The following is a 16688-nucleotide window of genomic DNA, read 5'->3' on the forward strand; positions in this document are numbered from 1 at the left end:
ACAAGTCCTTTTGTAGTAGCCCTTAAATAAAAAGCAGACTGTAAAACTGTTGAGATTTTGTAAGCTAATATCACCTAATAACTTAGAATACAGTGTTGAGTCAGCACTTTGTTTTTCTTAAAATGACCCACCAATAACAACAATTCTTTCTGAAAATAATTAAAAATATCTTCATATTTAATAAAAGTTAGATTACATATTGTACTTTATATTATTGATGTGTTTCAGAATTTATTTCTTTTCACATTCCCAGGACATTTTCTCTTGTAAAATACTTGACTCTTCCTCCCCCATACCCTTTTGTATTTACAAAGTTCACTTTAATTCTTCTGTGTCTATTCTGAGAAAAAAGAGAGGGAGAAAAAATTATTGTGGCCTTAGTAAGAAAAGATTGTGAGGCTGGTATGTAATGCTCAGGCGTCTTGACGATGAGCTGCATCTGACACAAGTCAGTCTAATTTCTAAATCTTTGTGTTTAATCTTTTTATGTAAGAGCACCTCAGATTATTATTGTTGTAGTATTTGTTTGTTTTCTGTTGAGAGCTGGGAATCCAGAGTTAGATGTGTGTGTACTCTGTGCCTAGGGTCTGTGCTGAAATCCTGGCAGGGGGCCCAGTTGTGGAGGGGAAGGACGCGCCTGCCCAGCTTACCTGGGTGCCCGGTACCCAGTGGGTGAGCTGCCCAGGAGGCCTGAGACACCTTGGTGAGGTCTACCCTCAGCATCCCTCCCTCTGCCCACCCCCAAAATGAGGTCCGGCAGAGTTGTCACTTGTTTGCAACCGGAGGGGTCTGTGGGAAAAGAGAGGAGAAAGAAAGGAAAAATGAATGCTGAGAAAACTGGAACAAGGACTGTCTTTCCTTCCCTTTCCCCCTCGTGCTGTGGCTTCTAGCACAGCTGAACTTCTCTAGGGACAGAGACTGCCTTTTAATGAGGCCACCCTGAGTGAGGGTTGTATGGGAAGAAGGATGTATAACTTCTGAATAGTACTGCGATACTCAGGGGTATTGTAGGAGAGCTGGGGCAGGTAAAGTCTTTTTCCATGTATGCAGTGGTGTTGCCAGGACACAAGAACTGGTGGGGTCACCCTGGGTGTGCATCCTTCACTGTGGTGTGAATTACATGATGCATCTATTCTCTCTGCACACCTTTTGAGCTGGGGAAAGACATTGCATGGCTTCCTGGGTGTTGGACAGTGAGCAGCGGAGGTGTAGTCAGTATTGATGTGAAGATGTCTCTCCAACGAAGGTCTTTAAGATCAGGGAGATGGATTGCCTAAGTGCTTCTGAAGAGTGTAGGTTCTGTGTTCTTAGTGAAACTTTGACCTTTATGATTCCCCCGAAGGTGAGTCAATGGGAAAGAGGAGACGGAGACAGCTTCTCAGTCTTTAGCTGAGGCACTGTATAGGTGACATACACCTATATATTGGTGTATACATCTTTATATTAGTATTAAATATTGAGGAAAATCTTGATTTGCAGACTTACAGAACATATTGTATATGCTTTTTTTCTTTGACTGACCTGGATTTATTTGAATACTAAACAAAAGTTTCGATTTTGAAACTAAAAACCCCTCTGGTTCTGCCTTGAAATTAGGAATATAAATCAAATGCCTCTCTTACTGGCTGAGTTTTTTCTCCTCACTTCCTCGTAGTTTAGCCATGTCTGTCTGGCTCTTTGTTTATTTAGTTTTTAGAGTGTTGTATTGGATACTCAATATTCTTGAATGTAATGCTCTACAGATTCCATGTCAGGTAACATAACCAGTTACCTAATCAGTAACTGGTAACATAATCAGTACCAGTAACCAGTAACGTAATCAGCTTATTTCTTTACCTGTTTTTTGTTTGTTGGTTTTTTGTTTTTTTGATGAACAGTATAAACGGACTCTAAGAGATTGAGTTAATTCAGTGGATATCAAACTAAGTTCTAATATTGACATAACTTCTGGTGGTGAACAATCTTCTGGTGGTTGTGTTCTCAGGGGAAAATATTAAAGGAAAAGACTCAAGACCCAACTAGATGCACATTTAACTTACCAGGTGTATTTGGACTAAACAAAGAGCTCATAAGAAGGGGGAATAAAGAATTTGTCAGCAAAAAATGACTTAGAGGTCAAGATATGCAAGTATAACATTATAGGTACAAAAAATAGACTATGTAAGTTCTTGCAGAAGAAATTGGAACAAACAGCAAAGTGTTCTTCAACTGTAAAAGTTAAAAGAGAGCAAAGAAAATCCAAGGGTGACCTCTGCAAGGTCCAGATGGTATAAAGGATAAAAATTATTTAGGAATGGTCCAAAAACTAAGTAGCAATTTGTGCACTCAGACAAGGCAGTTAAGGCAAGCCAGATACTGTTTCCCTCTTAAAGGATCTGCTGTGTTCCAGTACTTTCTAGAAAATGTGCTTATTTCCTTAAATCTTCCAGGGAAGTTGAGAGGCGATAAAGCCATGTTAATGGAGACTGGCATATTTTGTAAAAACACTTAGGAAAATGGAAGAATAGCAAAGAAGATGAATTTGGTTAGCTTAACCTCAACACTGTGTGTTGGTTAACTGTGAAGGCTTTTTCAAACCTGTTCTTTTGAGAAATTCCATGAGTTTTGTTTCCAGGGGTTTTTTTTCCTCATTCAAAAATTATTCAGATTGCCTCAAGTTTATTGTGAGGAACTAGGATTTATGAATCTGTATTCTGAGATCAGAGATTTAAACCATGAAATCTAGCATCCTGTCATTAGTAGCAATTACTGCTGGTTGTATCAGGAGAAAGTAAAAAGAGATACTTAGCTCTTTTTACATGATTCTTCTCTGACATTTTTGTCTGTGGAACTGTGATGCTGAATTCTGAATAACCCATATATCCTTCAGAAAGTAATATAAATGCAAAGAGAGACTTTTCTAGAGAGATTTACATACGTGAGAATAAAGCCTTAAGAGCTTTCAGAATCTTCCTTTTTCTTGCCCTCTTTTATGGGTTAATTCTTCCCTTATGTTTCCATTGACATTTGCTTTGGCCCTTTGACTTCTATTTGAAAACAGTTTTGAGCAAAGATTTTCTCACCCTTGTAACAGAATCCAAAGCTTATAAATCAATCATCTGTTTGAGTCACCTGAGAGCTTGTCCTTGTAAAATGTAAAGCCAAAGAGCTGTTAAATCTAAACAGTTGGCATTTCTTCTAAAATGTTGACTTTCAAATTTTTACCCGAGTATTTTTCATTGTTTTTGCAAATATTTTTTGCTGCACCTTAATAGGAAAACCTCAATATTTTTCTTTCTGCTTCTAGTGTGCTAAAGTAAATTTTGTGGCTGATAATAGAATTCTTTCTTTTGAGACTGGTCTTTGCATGTTTCATAAAAATCAGTTTGCCGTATTCCATTTAAAAATTTATTTTTAAAATACATATACCTCTTAAGACTCAGGTTCTTTTTCTTTGCTCTTGACCTACCTCTTGCTTCAGTTTGTGCCTCATTTAATGGCTACTAATTTTAGTGAAATACTATATAAGAACAGTATTTTATCACTATAGCTTCAATCCAGATAACTGACTCACCTGGTCTTAAAATCTAATTTTAAACAGAACGTTCTTTTTCTTTGTTTTCATTTCAGCCCAGTCCTTGAAAGAGTTTGCTCGGCTCCTGATTGCTGTTGAAGAGGAGAGAAGACGACTGGTAAGTTTGCTGGCAGCAATATGTTGCATTGGGTCTCTTTTTGTGTAAAATAGTACTTTTTTCCTATTCCCCCTTAAGTAATTTTTTTTTATTATGTGTGTAATAAGTGTTAAATATTTCATAAGAATTACTTGGAGTTTTACAAAGGCAGAAATGTATTAGCACAGACGGCAGTAATTTTTAATAGAGTATTCAACCAAAGAGTTTTACATTGTTTTCTCTCAGTTTTCTCCCTCCCCCCTCCCTGCTCCAAAATAACCTTTTCATGCTGCTGTACCTTTCCTTTCCCGCGATGAGCTTATAGTAGAAATGTAGATCGGTATTTATATTTAATGGAATACTCTAAGTGTTGTCCAGTGAATGTATACTAGTGAACCAAGAATATGGTAAGTGAAAAGAAGAGAAAACAAATTCATCACCCCAGAGAAACTCTTGTAGGATATGTTATAGATCAGACTTGTCAAATTCATCCATTGATATGGTGTCGTTATGCCCTTTGATAAGATTTACTGTGTGCTTTCATTTATATTTCTATTCAAATGTAGCTTTGTCAAAGAAGTTTTAAGTGTATTCTTTTGTAGGTATTTTTTAAAAAAATTCCATGTAAGCGATGAAAGTATTTTTTTTCCTTCCTTGGGAGTCAGTAATGAATAAAAAAGTGAGCTAAGAATTAACCTCAGTAGGAGGTTTTTTAAATATTGAGAAAGTTTAACTAGCTCAAACCGATCCAATAACTTTGTCCTGGTTTTCCTTCCTCTTATGGGTACTTAAAGAATTGAGGAAAGTATGACTCAGATTGGAGCAAATTTATTACTCCAGGAAGAAGTTTACATAAAGTCGTCTTATACTTAGAAGTAAATAAGCATAGAATTTAATCCCACTATTTCTATTTAGATAAATATTTAGTGGCAAAATCATAACATTTATATGGTACAGTTGGATAGTTAATATCATTTAAACCTATAAAAGTATAAAATGTTTTTGCCTCATATTAAATATTTTTTCTGGCTAGATGGAAGAGTGAGGTGACTTCAGTACTTACCACCTTAAAAGATGTTTAGCAGAACATTTATTAATTCCTTAGTTAATGTTTTAAAATTGATAGCTTTCCAGTTTAAGCTAAAGATTGATCTGAGCTAACTATTAGAAAAAGGAAAAGCAATTAATAGACCAGGGCTTTATTTTTCAAATTGGTTAGTCTTTCATAATATGTATACATAATTTCCTGTTATTTTGTTGGTTTTTTTTTCTCAGTCACTACCTTTTTCACTTTTAGAAGTGAAACTTCTAAAAACTTTTAGAAAAACTTCTAAAAGTTTTCTAAAAACTTCTAGAAACTCCATAAATTTTACTAAGTGAAAAAAACCAGTCAGATAGAATGATATATTTTGTTCTATATCAGTATGACTTCAATGGGAATGCGTGGACTGTATAGCCCAGTGTGGTGGATTGATACTGGGTGGATGCCAGGTGCCCACCAAATCTGTTCTGTCACTCCTCAACTGGACAGGGGACAGAAAATACAAGGAAAGGCTCATAGATCGAGCTAAGGGCAGGGAGAAATCATTCAGCAGCTACTGTCCCAGGCAAAACAGACTCGACTAGGGGAAATCAGTTTAATTTATTGACAATCAAATCAGAGTAGGATAATGAGAAATAAAAAACAAATCTTAACCTTCCTCCCAGTCCACCCTTCTTTCCAGGCTTAACTTTAATCCCAATTCTCTCCCTCCTCTCTGTCAGTAGCACAGGAGGACAGGGAATGGGAGGTGCCACTCCTGCTCCAATGTGGGTCCCTTCCACGGGAGACAGTCCTCCACTATTCCAGTGTGAGTCCTTGCCATGGGGTGCACTTCTTCACAAACTGTTCCAGTGTGGGTCCTTTCCATGGGATTCAGTCCTTCAGGAACAGGCTGCTCCATCATGAGTCTCCCACAGGGTCTTCATGTATGGAGAAGCTGCTTTTGATGGGAAATCATTTGTATCCATCTTTGTGCTCAGTTTGGAATAACCTCATTCTGTTTGTTCTTCAAACTGAATGTTCATGTTGAGAACATTGAGGACACATTGTTTTCATGGTAGTGATATTTGAATAAGAAAATTTCTCTAACTTAAATTTTCTCTGTTTTTAAAAAGTTTGGGTGGAATTTGTTTAATTATTATTGGAATTAAACTGTTAAAGTTTAAGTCACCTTTGTCAAAGATGCTTTTATTTATTCTCCAGTCTCTTACTGCCTACATGCCATCATAGAATCCAGAGGTCCCTGTGAGGATCAGCGTGCCATGCGACATGCTGAACAGATTGCAGTAATAAATTTTCTGCTTGACAAACTTGGGATTTAACTGTGAAATCTTCAAAACACTTTTGCTTATTTCTAAGGAAGTTTGGAGCATTATGCATGCTCTTAGATTTCTCTGCTGGAAGCATTTCAAGCCAACCAATTTGCAGATTAGTGATGATTTTAGAAAAAAATTCTCAACTGATGGGAAAGCTTGAGACAGGGCATGCAAGTCTTTAGGCATTTGATTTTCTTCTGCATAAAAAGAGAAAACTTTGAAAAGTTATAAAAAAAACCTTGTTCTTTTTGGCGTTTTCTTGAAGGCTTGGAGAAAAACAACTAGGCAATGTTGTGGCTATTTATGGATAAACTTCACCATGCCACTTAAAACTTTCTTTTAATTCTTGAAGTGTATGACAGTAAAAGACACTGTTGTATCAATGAATGCAGGATGTATGGGAATATGGAATGACAGATATTAATGTTACTTACCAGCTAATGGCCTTGTTTCCTTGCCTTGAATTTTATTAAATTATGAGTGTGCATATAAGCGCATGAATCAGATTTGAATATTGAAAGTATGTATTCATATTACCAACTTATTTCTCATCTGATGCCTCTTATATTCTTCATAAGTCAAATTATTTTTTGTCTTGGTGAACACAGAGAATGTTGGAGTGCTTGTCCACTGAATGTATGAAGTGTTTCCAGTTGTAAAGGAAGTAGTTTGAGAGCTGTTTAGCAAGTCTTCTGCCCTTCTTACGTAAAGAACCAGAAAGAACTAAATTTTTTTATTTAGAAGAAGCTAATAAAATGAGATATTATGAACAATATTTCTGGGAAAAACACTGAAGTAGAAGGTTAAGTGAAACTGTGTAGCACATAAATAAGTATTCTGTTGTATAAAGCTTTGTAGCTGTAATTATTGGCAGCAGTAATAATATGGTGATTATTTCAAGTCACTTTCTTTTATCCTCGTCTTTTATTTCCTGATGATAAAAAATTGACTAGTCAGAAAAAACAGAGGCCATGCACCACACATTTCTCCTTAAAAAGCAAATAAAGGAAAATGTAACTCATAAGATGCCTTTCTTATGATATACAACCTTAGGTTTGATATCCGTCCTTTCATGATGGTGTTAATTTAATGATGCTGTTGGTAAATGGTCCATTAAAAAACCCCAAACCAAACAGCACTGGCTCTTGTAGTATAAACAGTAGTGTAAATAGGATAAAAAGTCAGATTCATCCACACTGCATTTCCAATGACTTTAGCAACAAGCAACCAGGGAGTGTAAAATAATTACCTCTATTTCCCAGTGATTATTAGGGAATGATAGAGATGCTGTAATTTAATGGGAATGTTAAAATCTGTAACAAGGGAACTTACTTAAAATAATTTTCTTCCTCTTTCACTGAATTTGCATCCTTTCTATTAAATAAGTGATATGCTATTTTATTTTAGAGATTCATATATTATTCATGCTTCCCATTAATTTGATATTATTAGTAAACTTTATAACAAACAGAAATATACTGGGAGTGAAATAAACTGCTAATTCCTTTTCCTTTCATAGGGTTATTCTATGTTGACATATGTATAGATGAACTGGTTCATGCTACTGATTTCCTTGAGATCCCCTATCAATTTGAAGCATTGAATGAGTTCTCTTGAGTGCTATCTTACTGTAACTCCCTGATTATTTTTGAAAATTTACTAAATCCAAGACTAAAATAACCTCTTAATTCTTACATTCCTTGCTATTTACCCAAGTTTTTATGGGTTGCTGGCAAATGATGAATGGCCCCAGAGCTTTTCTTTCTGGCATCATGAATCTGTGAGATTCCTGACCAATATTAAATACTTCAGGGAATAGTATAAAAATTCTGAAGTAGATAGTTTTGTACTATCCTTGATGAATATTTTTCTTTATAACATCTGTCTTTTCATATCTAATAATCTTCATGCTTCAGACAGTATGTCATTTTTCTGGACTTTTTTTGTATTAACTGGATGTTCTTATTGTGGTTCTGTATTTTCCCTCACACAGGGGGTCTGATACGATCTGCTTCCAGGGAAAGTATCAAAATATTCAGTTTCGAAAGCTGCACTTGAAGAAAAATAAATGGACTGTTAAAACCAACTATCCATGGAATGGTTCATAAAATCAGATACTGAAGGACACAACATGTTTTTGAGCAGAATTAACCTTTTCCCTTTAATGCTAAGTGGGTTATAGATTCCATCAGAAGAATAAGCAGTCTTCTATCCACAGGTGCAGCTTATTACTCAGTTTATAAAGGGGAAAAATTATATTGCATATACTAGCACCCTGAGACTGCAGAACATACACCTGGCATTTTGTTTTGCATTGTGTCTCTCTCAAAATTACAAAAAATAATATTGTGATAGTGTTTTGATATACTTTTTAACTGCTTTCAGTGCTCTCCACCTCTCATACAAGTTTTGGCATTTAAATTAATCTGCTTGGTAGAAATCTGCCTTCAAGGAACCTGAAAGCATATTACTAAAACTGAAGGAACAACACCACAAATGAAAGGATTTCTTTGCAATTAAGACTGGGGTTTTTTGGTTGTTTCTGTTGCTCCCCCTACTCCCTCTCCCCCCATCATGTTTTCTGTTTAAAATTAATTAAAGCACCTCAAAGCTGGTTTTGGTGGGTTTGATTTCTTTTCTTATATTTAGGATGACTGTAAACATCTAGCACGGACTGTGCTGTCAACCTGACTTCTTTGGAAAGATTTTCTGAACTTGTGCACCAGGCTACTAATTTGGAAATACCCATTTTGAGTTTTCTATTGAACAAGGATCAGTAAATCAGTACTGAATTGTTTTATTTTGTTATAAACAGTATTTCTACCTATATTTATCTATTTATTTATTGTTTTTTCCCTCTTTTCTTCCTCCAACTCTATCCCAGGTATACTAAACTACATATTTGATATTTATTACAGAAAAAATCCGTGTCATTTGTAAGTGAAATTCTGCAAGATAGGAAAATACTGACTTGAGAAGTTTTGTTATTTTTTTTTACTTTTCTTTTTAGACCATCAGCTTACTGTCCTCTGACAGTCAAGCTAAGTTTTAGAAATAATATGGAAAATTATGAAAAACAAATCACATGCCTTTGTAAACCTTTATGGTGAGCCCCCATTTTATCTACTGGCTATATGCATTTCTGGTCAAAAAGCATTATGTAGCCTAGAAAAGATACAGAGATAGACAACAAGAAAGGCTTAGCACCTAGAAGCTCAGGATGAGAAGAGACTGCAAAGAGGACTCTTTGATTAGCTTTAGTTCAAATAAATTAGATCAATGTTACTTGGAGACCTGTGATTCAGTAATTGAAATTACATCTTCTCAGCACACTTTAAAATTTTTGACAGACCAGACCTACTAGTCCTCAGCAATAGATTATCAGTTCAGCCCTTGAAATTAGATTATTTTTTTTCTTGCTGATACAATTGTGAGTCTTGCTTCATAAGAACTAACCAGAAAAAACATTCCGAAATTACTTCAAATATGACTAAACAATTCTATCGCTCTAACTCTGCTTGATACCCAGTTCTCCCATTGGCTTTTATCAGAGATTCTTCTACTCCACTTCCCTGAGCTGAGTCATTTACAAATACCACAGGAAATGAAAGAAACACTTCAACCTTTGTTCTTCTCTTACTGAGTGCATCACTAGGGAACTTATTTAGTATGCAGGGTAGAGATATCAGTGCCAAATCTCTATGTCCCCACTAGCATGAGTTTTTCATGCCTGGAAGTGGACAGCAAAGGTCTGCGAAGGTCTACCTCAAAGAGCCCAAAAGAGTAGTTACTTTGCTAGAAGAAACCAGATCTGCAACATTTAAGGACCCCTGTACCTCAGAGTGCAGAGATTGGTGGTTGCTGCCTCCCTTTATACTGTAAATTGCTCCTGGAAATCTTTGGACATGTCATGGATACATCCTAGTATTGGAAAGCTTAGTAGGGTATCTTCAACCTCGCAAAAAGGGTAGAGAGCAGATCTGCAATGTGATCCTTTGGCATATTCTTGTTGAGGGACAGCTCATGATGCAGCTTTTCCCCCTTGCCGTGTCTTGAGCTAGAAGGAATCCTGTTTGCTATCTTTCCTTGCACCACTTACATACAAAAATACACATGTTCAGTGAATATTTCTTAGCATTTGTGCTCAATTAAAAAAAAATAAAATACAGAGTAATAAAAGTAAACAGCTCATGTTTTGTTATCATTAATGTAGTGTAATATATAACATCTGTATGTGTTTCTGACCTTTTCCCAAATAGAGAATACATACTAGGGCAGACAATTTGGAGATAAAATTATGGGTCCTCTTAGCACAGGGCATGAACTGACTCTTCCAGATAACACTGCATCGGCTTCTATAATTTTACTAGATAATAATATATATCAATGTACGTTGCTTTTTAGTTTTACACTCTTATAATTTTCATTATTTAAAATAATTTGTTCCATTATTTTTGTGGAAATGAAGGAAAAGTGAAGTCATCCTGGGACATTTGATATGATAATTTTTAAAAGATCAAACTGATCTCAGTTGAAACTAGTTACAGTTAGTCCCTCTCACATCCCTGTAACTGCCACCCTTTAGGACTGAAAATATATGTCCATGTGTTTTTTAACTTTGCAGAAGGTACTTCTGGAATCATTTTGCTATTACTGAGTAATGCTGTTAATTCAGAATATGCTCAGAGTTTTATGATAATGAAGTCAACAGAGAACCTACTGTTCATGTTTTGCACTGTGTTACTTAGCGGCTTTCTCTTTAAGTTTTTCTTTTTCTTTTGAAAAAGTGAATTGTTTCCTAATGATATGAATGTCCACAATGCAGAACCATAGCTTATGCAGAGCCTTTTGCACCATCCTGCTAGGCTTGGGCCTAGATAATTTCATTGCCTTGTAAACCTACCAGTTGAGGAGGAAAGCAACCCGACTGTTTTTTGGGACAATCTTTGCTGTTTTCCAAGATAGTTATCATGGAGCTGAATTGTGACATAGTTATTTTCTTGTAGCAAACAATTTTTGTCAGAGGTGTAAAAATGTAGACCTGTCATGTTGATTTCTACTGTTGTGCTAGCTGGTTAGCTGGCATCAAACAGAGTGCACTCGTACGTCTTGATGGGGCCAAGAGGCTGCGAGTAGGACCTGGGACAATTGTTCAAGAGGAAAGAAAAGGGGAACAGAGATAAGGGGATTCACTAGCTCTGGTCCTTGTTTACAGCACTTCTTAAAATTCATGTACGTTCATTTGCCATCTTACACAAACAGTGTACCCAGTCTTAAGAATGCCTTGATAACTAGTGTCCTAATAGTATTTGCTCTTCAGTTTTATGAAGAGAATAGAAATGAAGAAAATCCATTTAATTTTAAAATACAGTGTGTGTTGCAGGAGTACTACATTGTAGAGTAATGTAATTGATTCAGTTAACTATTACAATTTCTCCTGCTTTCTAAATTCAAGGTGCTTGTATTTGTATTTACCTCCATATGGTTATAGAATTATCACAATCATAGAATATGCTGAGTTGGAAGGGACCCACAAGAATCATCAAGTCCCACCCTTAGCTCTGCAAAGGACCATCCCCAGGAGTCACACCATGTGCCTGAGAGTATCATCCAAATACTTCTCTGTCAGGCTTGGTGCTGTGACCACTTCCCTGGGGAGCCTGTTCCAGTGCCCAACCACCCTCTGGGTAAAGAACCTTTTTCTAATATCCAACCTGAACCTCCCCTGACACAACTTTAGGCCATTTCTTCGGCTTCTGTCACTGGTCACCAAAGAGCAAGATCAGTGCCTGCCCCTCTTCTTCCTCATGGGCAGGGATGTCAACCACTAGTCCAGGTTGATCAGGGCCCCATCCAACTTGGCCTTGAACACACCTAAAAATGCGGCATCCACAGTTTCTCAGGGCAACCTGTTCCAGTGTCTCACCACCCTCATAGTAAAGAATTTCTTCCTAATAGCTAAGCTAAACCTACCCTCTTTCACTTTAAAGCCATTTCCCTTTGTCCTGTCACTACATGTCCTTGTAAAACGTCCCTCTCCAGCTTTACCTTGCAGCATTTTTCAGTGAGAACATTTACAAAATGAGATTGCTTGCCACTCCCGATCTTGAAGAGTATCATGGAGAGACAGAGATATGAAATGCTCTCTTCATTAAAAGTACAAAATGAAGGGTTAGTTGGAAAGCCTCTTGCTACTTCTCAATTTATAAATCTAATTTGTTCTCAATTTCATATGCTCATTCAATCCATGCATGCGTTTCACTGCATGTAATCTCGCATTACATGACAGCAACTTCCCAAAATTTTGAGAAGCGTTTAGTGAGTAACACGGCTGGAAGGAGTTTATTTTAATGGTGTTTTAGTCTTCACAGAAATGCGTGTAGTTGCTGTTTCAGACTGTAGATGCTTTTCCTTTCAAAACAGTCACTAACCAAATGTCTTCTCAGATGACTGTTAACAGAGAAAAGAGAAAGATGTTTTCATTTCTAAATGAGTATTTTAAAGGAACCCTATTTTTGCTGGATCAGCCAACCTTACAGCATTAAAGTTTTATGCACTTTTTTTGTGACTACAGAGGGAGAGGATGGAGTTGCTCATAGCAGAGGATATGTGCTGTACCCAATACTAGCCTGTAATAATGTCAGAACATGCTGTCAGAACATGAGACATGCTACAACTTCCTGAATTTTTTTAATGGATTGTGAATTTATCTGCAGTTCTCCCAATAATATGAGAAAAGGTACTTTGTCCCTACAAAAAACTTATTTTTTAATTTTTCTTCATTTAGTCTGATCTCCGGAGTAGTTTGAAATCCCTGTATTTGTTGTTCTTATTTAGTGTCCTGGGAAATGTGATTAAAACCAGATAACAACACAAGCACTATAGGTACCAAAGGGTATGTAGAAACAAATATGCCTTTATTTAAACCAAATAAACACCAACAAAACCCCCTACCTTTTCCCAAGAAAGCAAAGTATTCTCCCTTGGGCAATCTGCATGGGCCCATAGCTGTGTTACACACAAAGTTGTTTTATTTGAAGTATTCTCATTAGGATGTTGTCTTAATATTTGCAGAACACTTAGGTTGCTTTTATTATTCTTTCCAAATGTCTGTAAAAGCTCCAGTTATTGTTACTTGGACAGATTTTCTTGGATGAATCTTCTGGAGCAAGTGCTTTTGCTTTGAACTAAGACTGAAACAGATTAACAGTTTTGTCTGTTTTTTGGCAGCAGTGCCAGTTTATTATGTACCCACTTCAGAGAACTGACCTGGCTAAAAGCAAAACAAACAAAATATTTACTGGTTATTTTTCAACCACGTTGTGACAGGCTGTTTCAATGTCACATCAATAGAGGACAAAATATATAGTCAAAAATAGGATGAAGAAGCAATGCAAGATCAGCAAACTCTGCTTAAGCTATCATGGCCGCCAAATCAAATGCCTGCAAATCTACCTCTTGATGTAATGTTTGTTGCAGTCCCACTATTATGACTTGTTGTGGTCAGGGAAAGAGGTTTTTTTTCTGGGAGTAACAGGAAATTATAGTAGAAATCTGGAAGCCATGATCATATGGTACTGCAGAAAGTTTTGAATGGTGGGGCCACAGAGTCTGGTAGCCTTGAAGATTAAAACTGTGAGAGATGCTTCTTTGGTTATCTAATCTTTAGTAAAAGGCTACCTTTAAAGAAAGCATGCTAACCCTTTCTCTCCCCTAAGCCAGTTCTTTTTACAAGCTAAATAAGAGCTTTCTAAATTGATCTTTTCATTAGTCACATTTCCATGAGAGCAGAAAAAAAAGGTGAAGAAATCTGTGCCTGATACTATTTCTAGACCTTTTGCTGTAAATGTGTCATCCCGTGCCCTGAATCACTTTTTTAATTTTGTGTGCTTTCCCAACATGCTCATTTTGAATTTTCACCACTGACAAGTGGCAGAACGTTCTAATTTAAAATTCTTCATTATTTGAGCCTTAAATAACCTTTGAACATTCTTCTGTGTGTCAGGTATCAATAAAACTTTGTGCGTATGCATCTATAAAATTTAATTTTTTCTATATTTCATATGTTGTATTTTCCTATTAGTTTACTTATCATTATGCCAGTTTTTTAAAGGAACATCATAACCTTTTCCAGTGGTTGTAAGGAATTAGCTTGAACATCTGCACTGCGTGTTTCTAATTTAATCTTTACATTTTGGTTGGGATACCGGAGTGCTATACACAGAGAGTTAATGCTGTCAATAGCATGCATATGTCGAAAGAGTTATTATGGATCCTGTACCTGTAAAAGTTCTCTTATCTCTGGGTAGTTCAAATCTGTGGCTAACCTACATTTCTTCAGAAAATATCTTAAATTTTCATACACGTGCCTTTGTTTCCTGAAAGGATACATACTTCCAGTTTCAGCGTTAACAGTTCCTGGGCATAGTACCATTACAAACAGCTCAGCTGATTTTGGCTTTATGCCTGGATGTGTTCATTCATGAAGTAGTTGTTAAAGCAAAATACAACTTCTAATTACATTAATCTCTTTGAATAGCTAGTTTCCTCAGCACCCAACTTTTTCTTCTTTTTAATTTTTTTTTTTACAATAATTTTTGGGGATTGGTTTTTTTGGTACTACAGAGATAACAGTCAATAGTTTGGTTACTGTCATGGCTCTTCTATCAAGGACCAAAGCCTTAAACTGTCAGACTGTCTTTCTCAGTGTTTTATTTCACAGCAGCTGCCCAATATAATGCAAAGGGATTCCTAATAGTAGTAGATAGTAGAACTGTTAACCCCACTTTTGAAGTTACTGGAATTGACCTATGGAGACCTACAGTGTCTGTGAACATGAAAATTAATTTTCATACTGGAAGGCAGCATCCAATGGTTACAAATAGTGCAGGGCCAGCTGTACTACTAGTACAATTCTGCCTGGCTTTGCTAAGAGCAGCGGACAGGTATTACGTGACTGCTTACACAGTTACCGAGTCCCCATAGCCACCACTTAGCCACAGAACTTCACACAGAAGTGGTTGCATGGACTGCTAAAAGTGTAGATCAATAATTAAGATCTCTTTCAGTTTGAACTTATTTCAAAGTTCACCTTACTTCTGAAGCTATCACTCTTTGATTTGAAACTTTTGGTTTTTTGTCTGAGAAGTGTGAATGCTGCTACATCATCTAGCTAAGAAGAGAATCATCTGAGAGGAAGAATTTGGGAGAGAATTTAGGCTGACTGTCAGGAAAACTTTCTCACGATGAGCTGCTTTGTGAAATACTTTGCCAAGGAAAATAGATGTATATAAGGCACAAACTGACATTAAGCCAAGTGTTGGAAAATGTAATGTAGAAACAAAGTAAGCATTTTGTATTACTCAGTGACCATGCGTCCTTCTTAGCCTGGAGCTTGGTCAGTCAGATTGTCATTGATTATTGTTCATCAAGTTATTTCAAAGGTGTCCATCATGATAATGGGCTAAGAATATGGTATATTTCTCAAGAAGACTTCCACATTATTTTTTGAGGTAGGCACTAAGGGGAAAACAGTTAACAGTCAGAAGCTGGACAACCTCTAACAGATCTGCTTTTCCAGTTGAAGTTAAGAGTAACATTATTAGCCATGACATTTTTCCCAAGAGCATTTTGTGTGAGTCTCTAAACAGATTGATTTCAGTATTTAGAAACCTAAATTTCTATGGAGAGCTTTGTAGCTGGTCATTTTTATTGTTTGATTATTTGAAGAAAATCAGACAAAGGACCCACTATATCAATTGTAAATATTTCTGGCAATTTGAAAAATTTAAAACAAAATCCTCGCTCTAGTAAACATTTGTGCCAGCATCTTGGCTTGCTTGTTGTTTAGCCATTGGCTTATTTTTATCCCTCACTGTTAAACTCATTTTGTTTGTTTCACTTTAAATTTTGAAGTGTTTTTTCTTACTTTGGACTCAGAAGTTGTTGCTTATGACATTCGGGTACTCAAACTCTTCAGTCTGTCACTAAAGAACAGCTTGTCTATCTGCCTTAGTGTCTCCAGCTTCAGTCTAGGAAAAATGAACCTGCACTCCGACTTTCTGGTTTTTTGAGGAAAGTATATTTAAAGTCAGTTTCAGGAATTCTGACAAATGAAGCTTTTCAAAATAAATGTTGTGATGAGTCTGACAGCTCAGCATCCCTTAAGGAATAATGTGTGGTAATTAAATAATGTTGGGTTTACTTTTCATAGTAAGTTAGAAAGTTCTTACTTTGATTAGTTAAGTGATTATTTATTCTTTTATTGATTTCCAACTTTCTCTTCATATCCAAATGGACTTCACAAGAAGGCCTGTTTGAGGTCCATTCACTCCACTACGGAGAGTTTTTATTGACATCTGCACAGTGAGAAAAACAGGCCTGGCCGCAAAATTTACAGATCAAAATCTGGAAAAGCAAAGAGACAAAGTAATAGAACTGATTTGAGGTGACTGTTAAGTAGATCTAACAACCAGATTGAAAATACCTTGGAAGATTTAAAATAAGGTCTTCGTAAAGTAAAGCTTGTTGCTTATTTTCTAAGATTTATCTTAATCAGATAATTTCTGTAACTGTTAATGCATTGAATTTAAAAAAAAAAAAAAGTTTAAAAAGCCACAGAAACTCTCCATAAAAGCAGAGATTCCTTCACTTCTCCACTTCTTAAATTGAAGATTTCCC

The 16688-nt window shown here is 36.2% G+C and overlaps 1 protein-coding gene across 1 annotated transcript in view; it reads left to right on the forward strand.

The window, feature by feature from the left end:
• Positions 1-16688, forward strand: part of ARHGAP42 (Rho GTPase activating protein 42) — a 145603-nt gene that overhangs the window by 49199 nt on the left and 79716 nt on the right. The window contains exon 3 of the mRNA XM_018071345.2: positions 3610-3671. Within this exon, the coding sequence (XP_017926834.1) occupies positions 3610-3671 (62 nt within the window). The remainder of the gene's footprint in view (positions 1-3609; positions 3672-16688) is intronic.

Source organism: Manacus vitellinus, unplaced genomic scaffold, assembly GCF_001715985.3.
Source record: "Manacus vitellinus isolate BGI_N305 unplaced genomic scaffold, ASM171598v3 scaffold_2_pilon, whole genome shotgun sequence".
Lineage (NCBI taxonomy): Eukaryota > Metazoa > Chordata > Aves > Passeriformes > Pipridae > Manacus > Manacus vitellinus.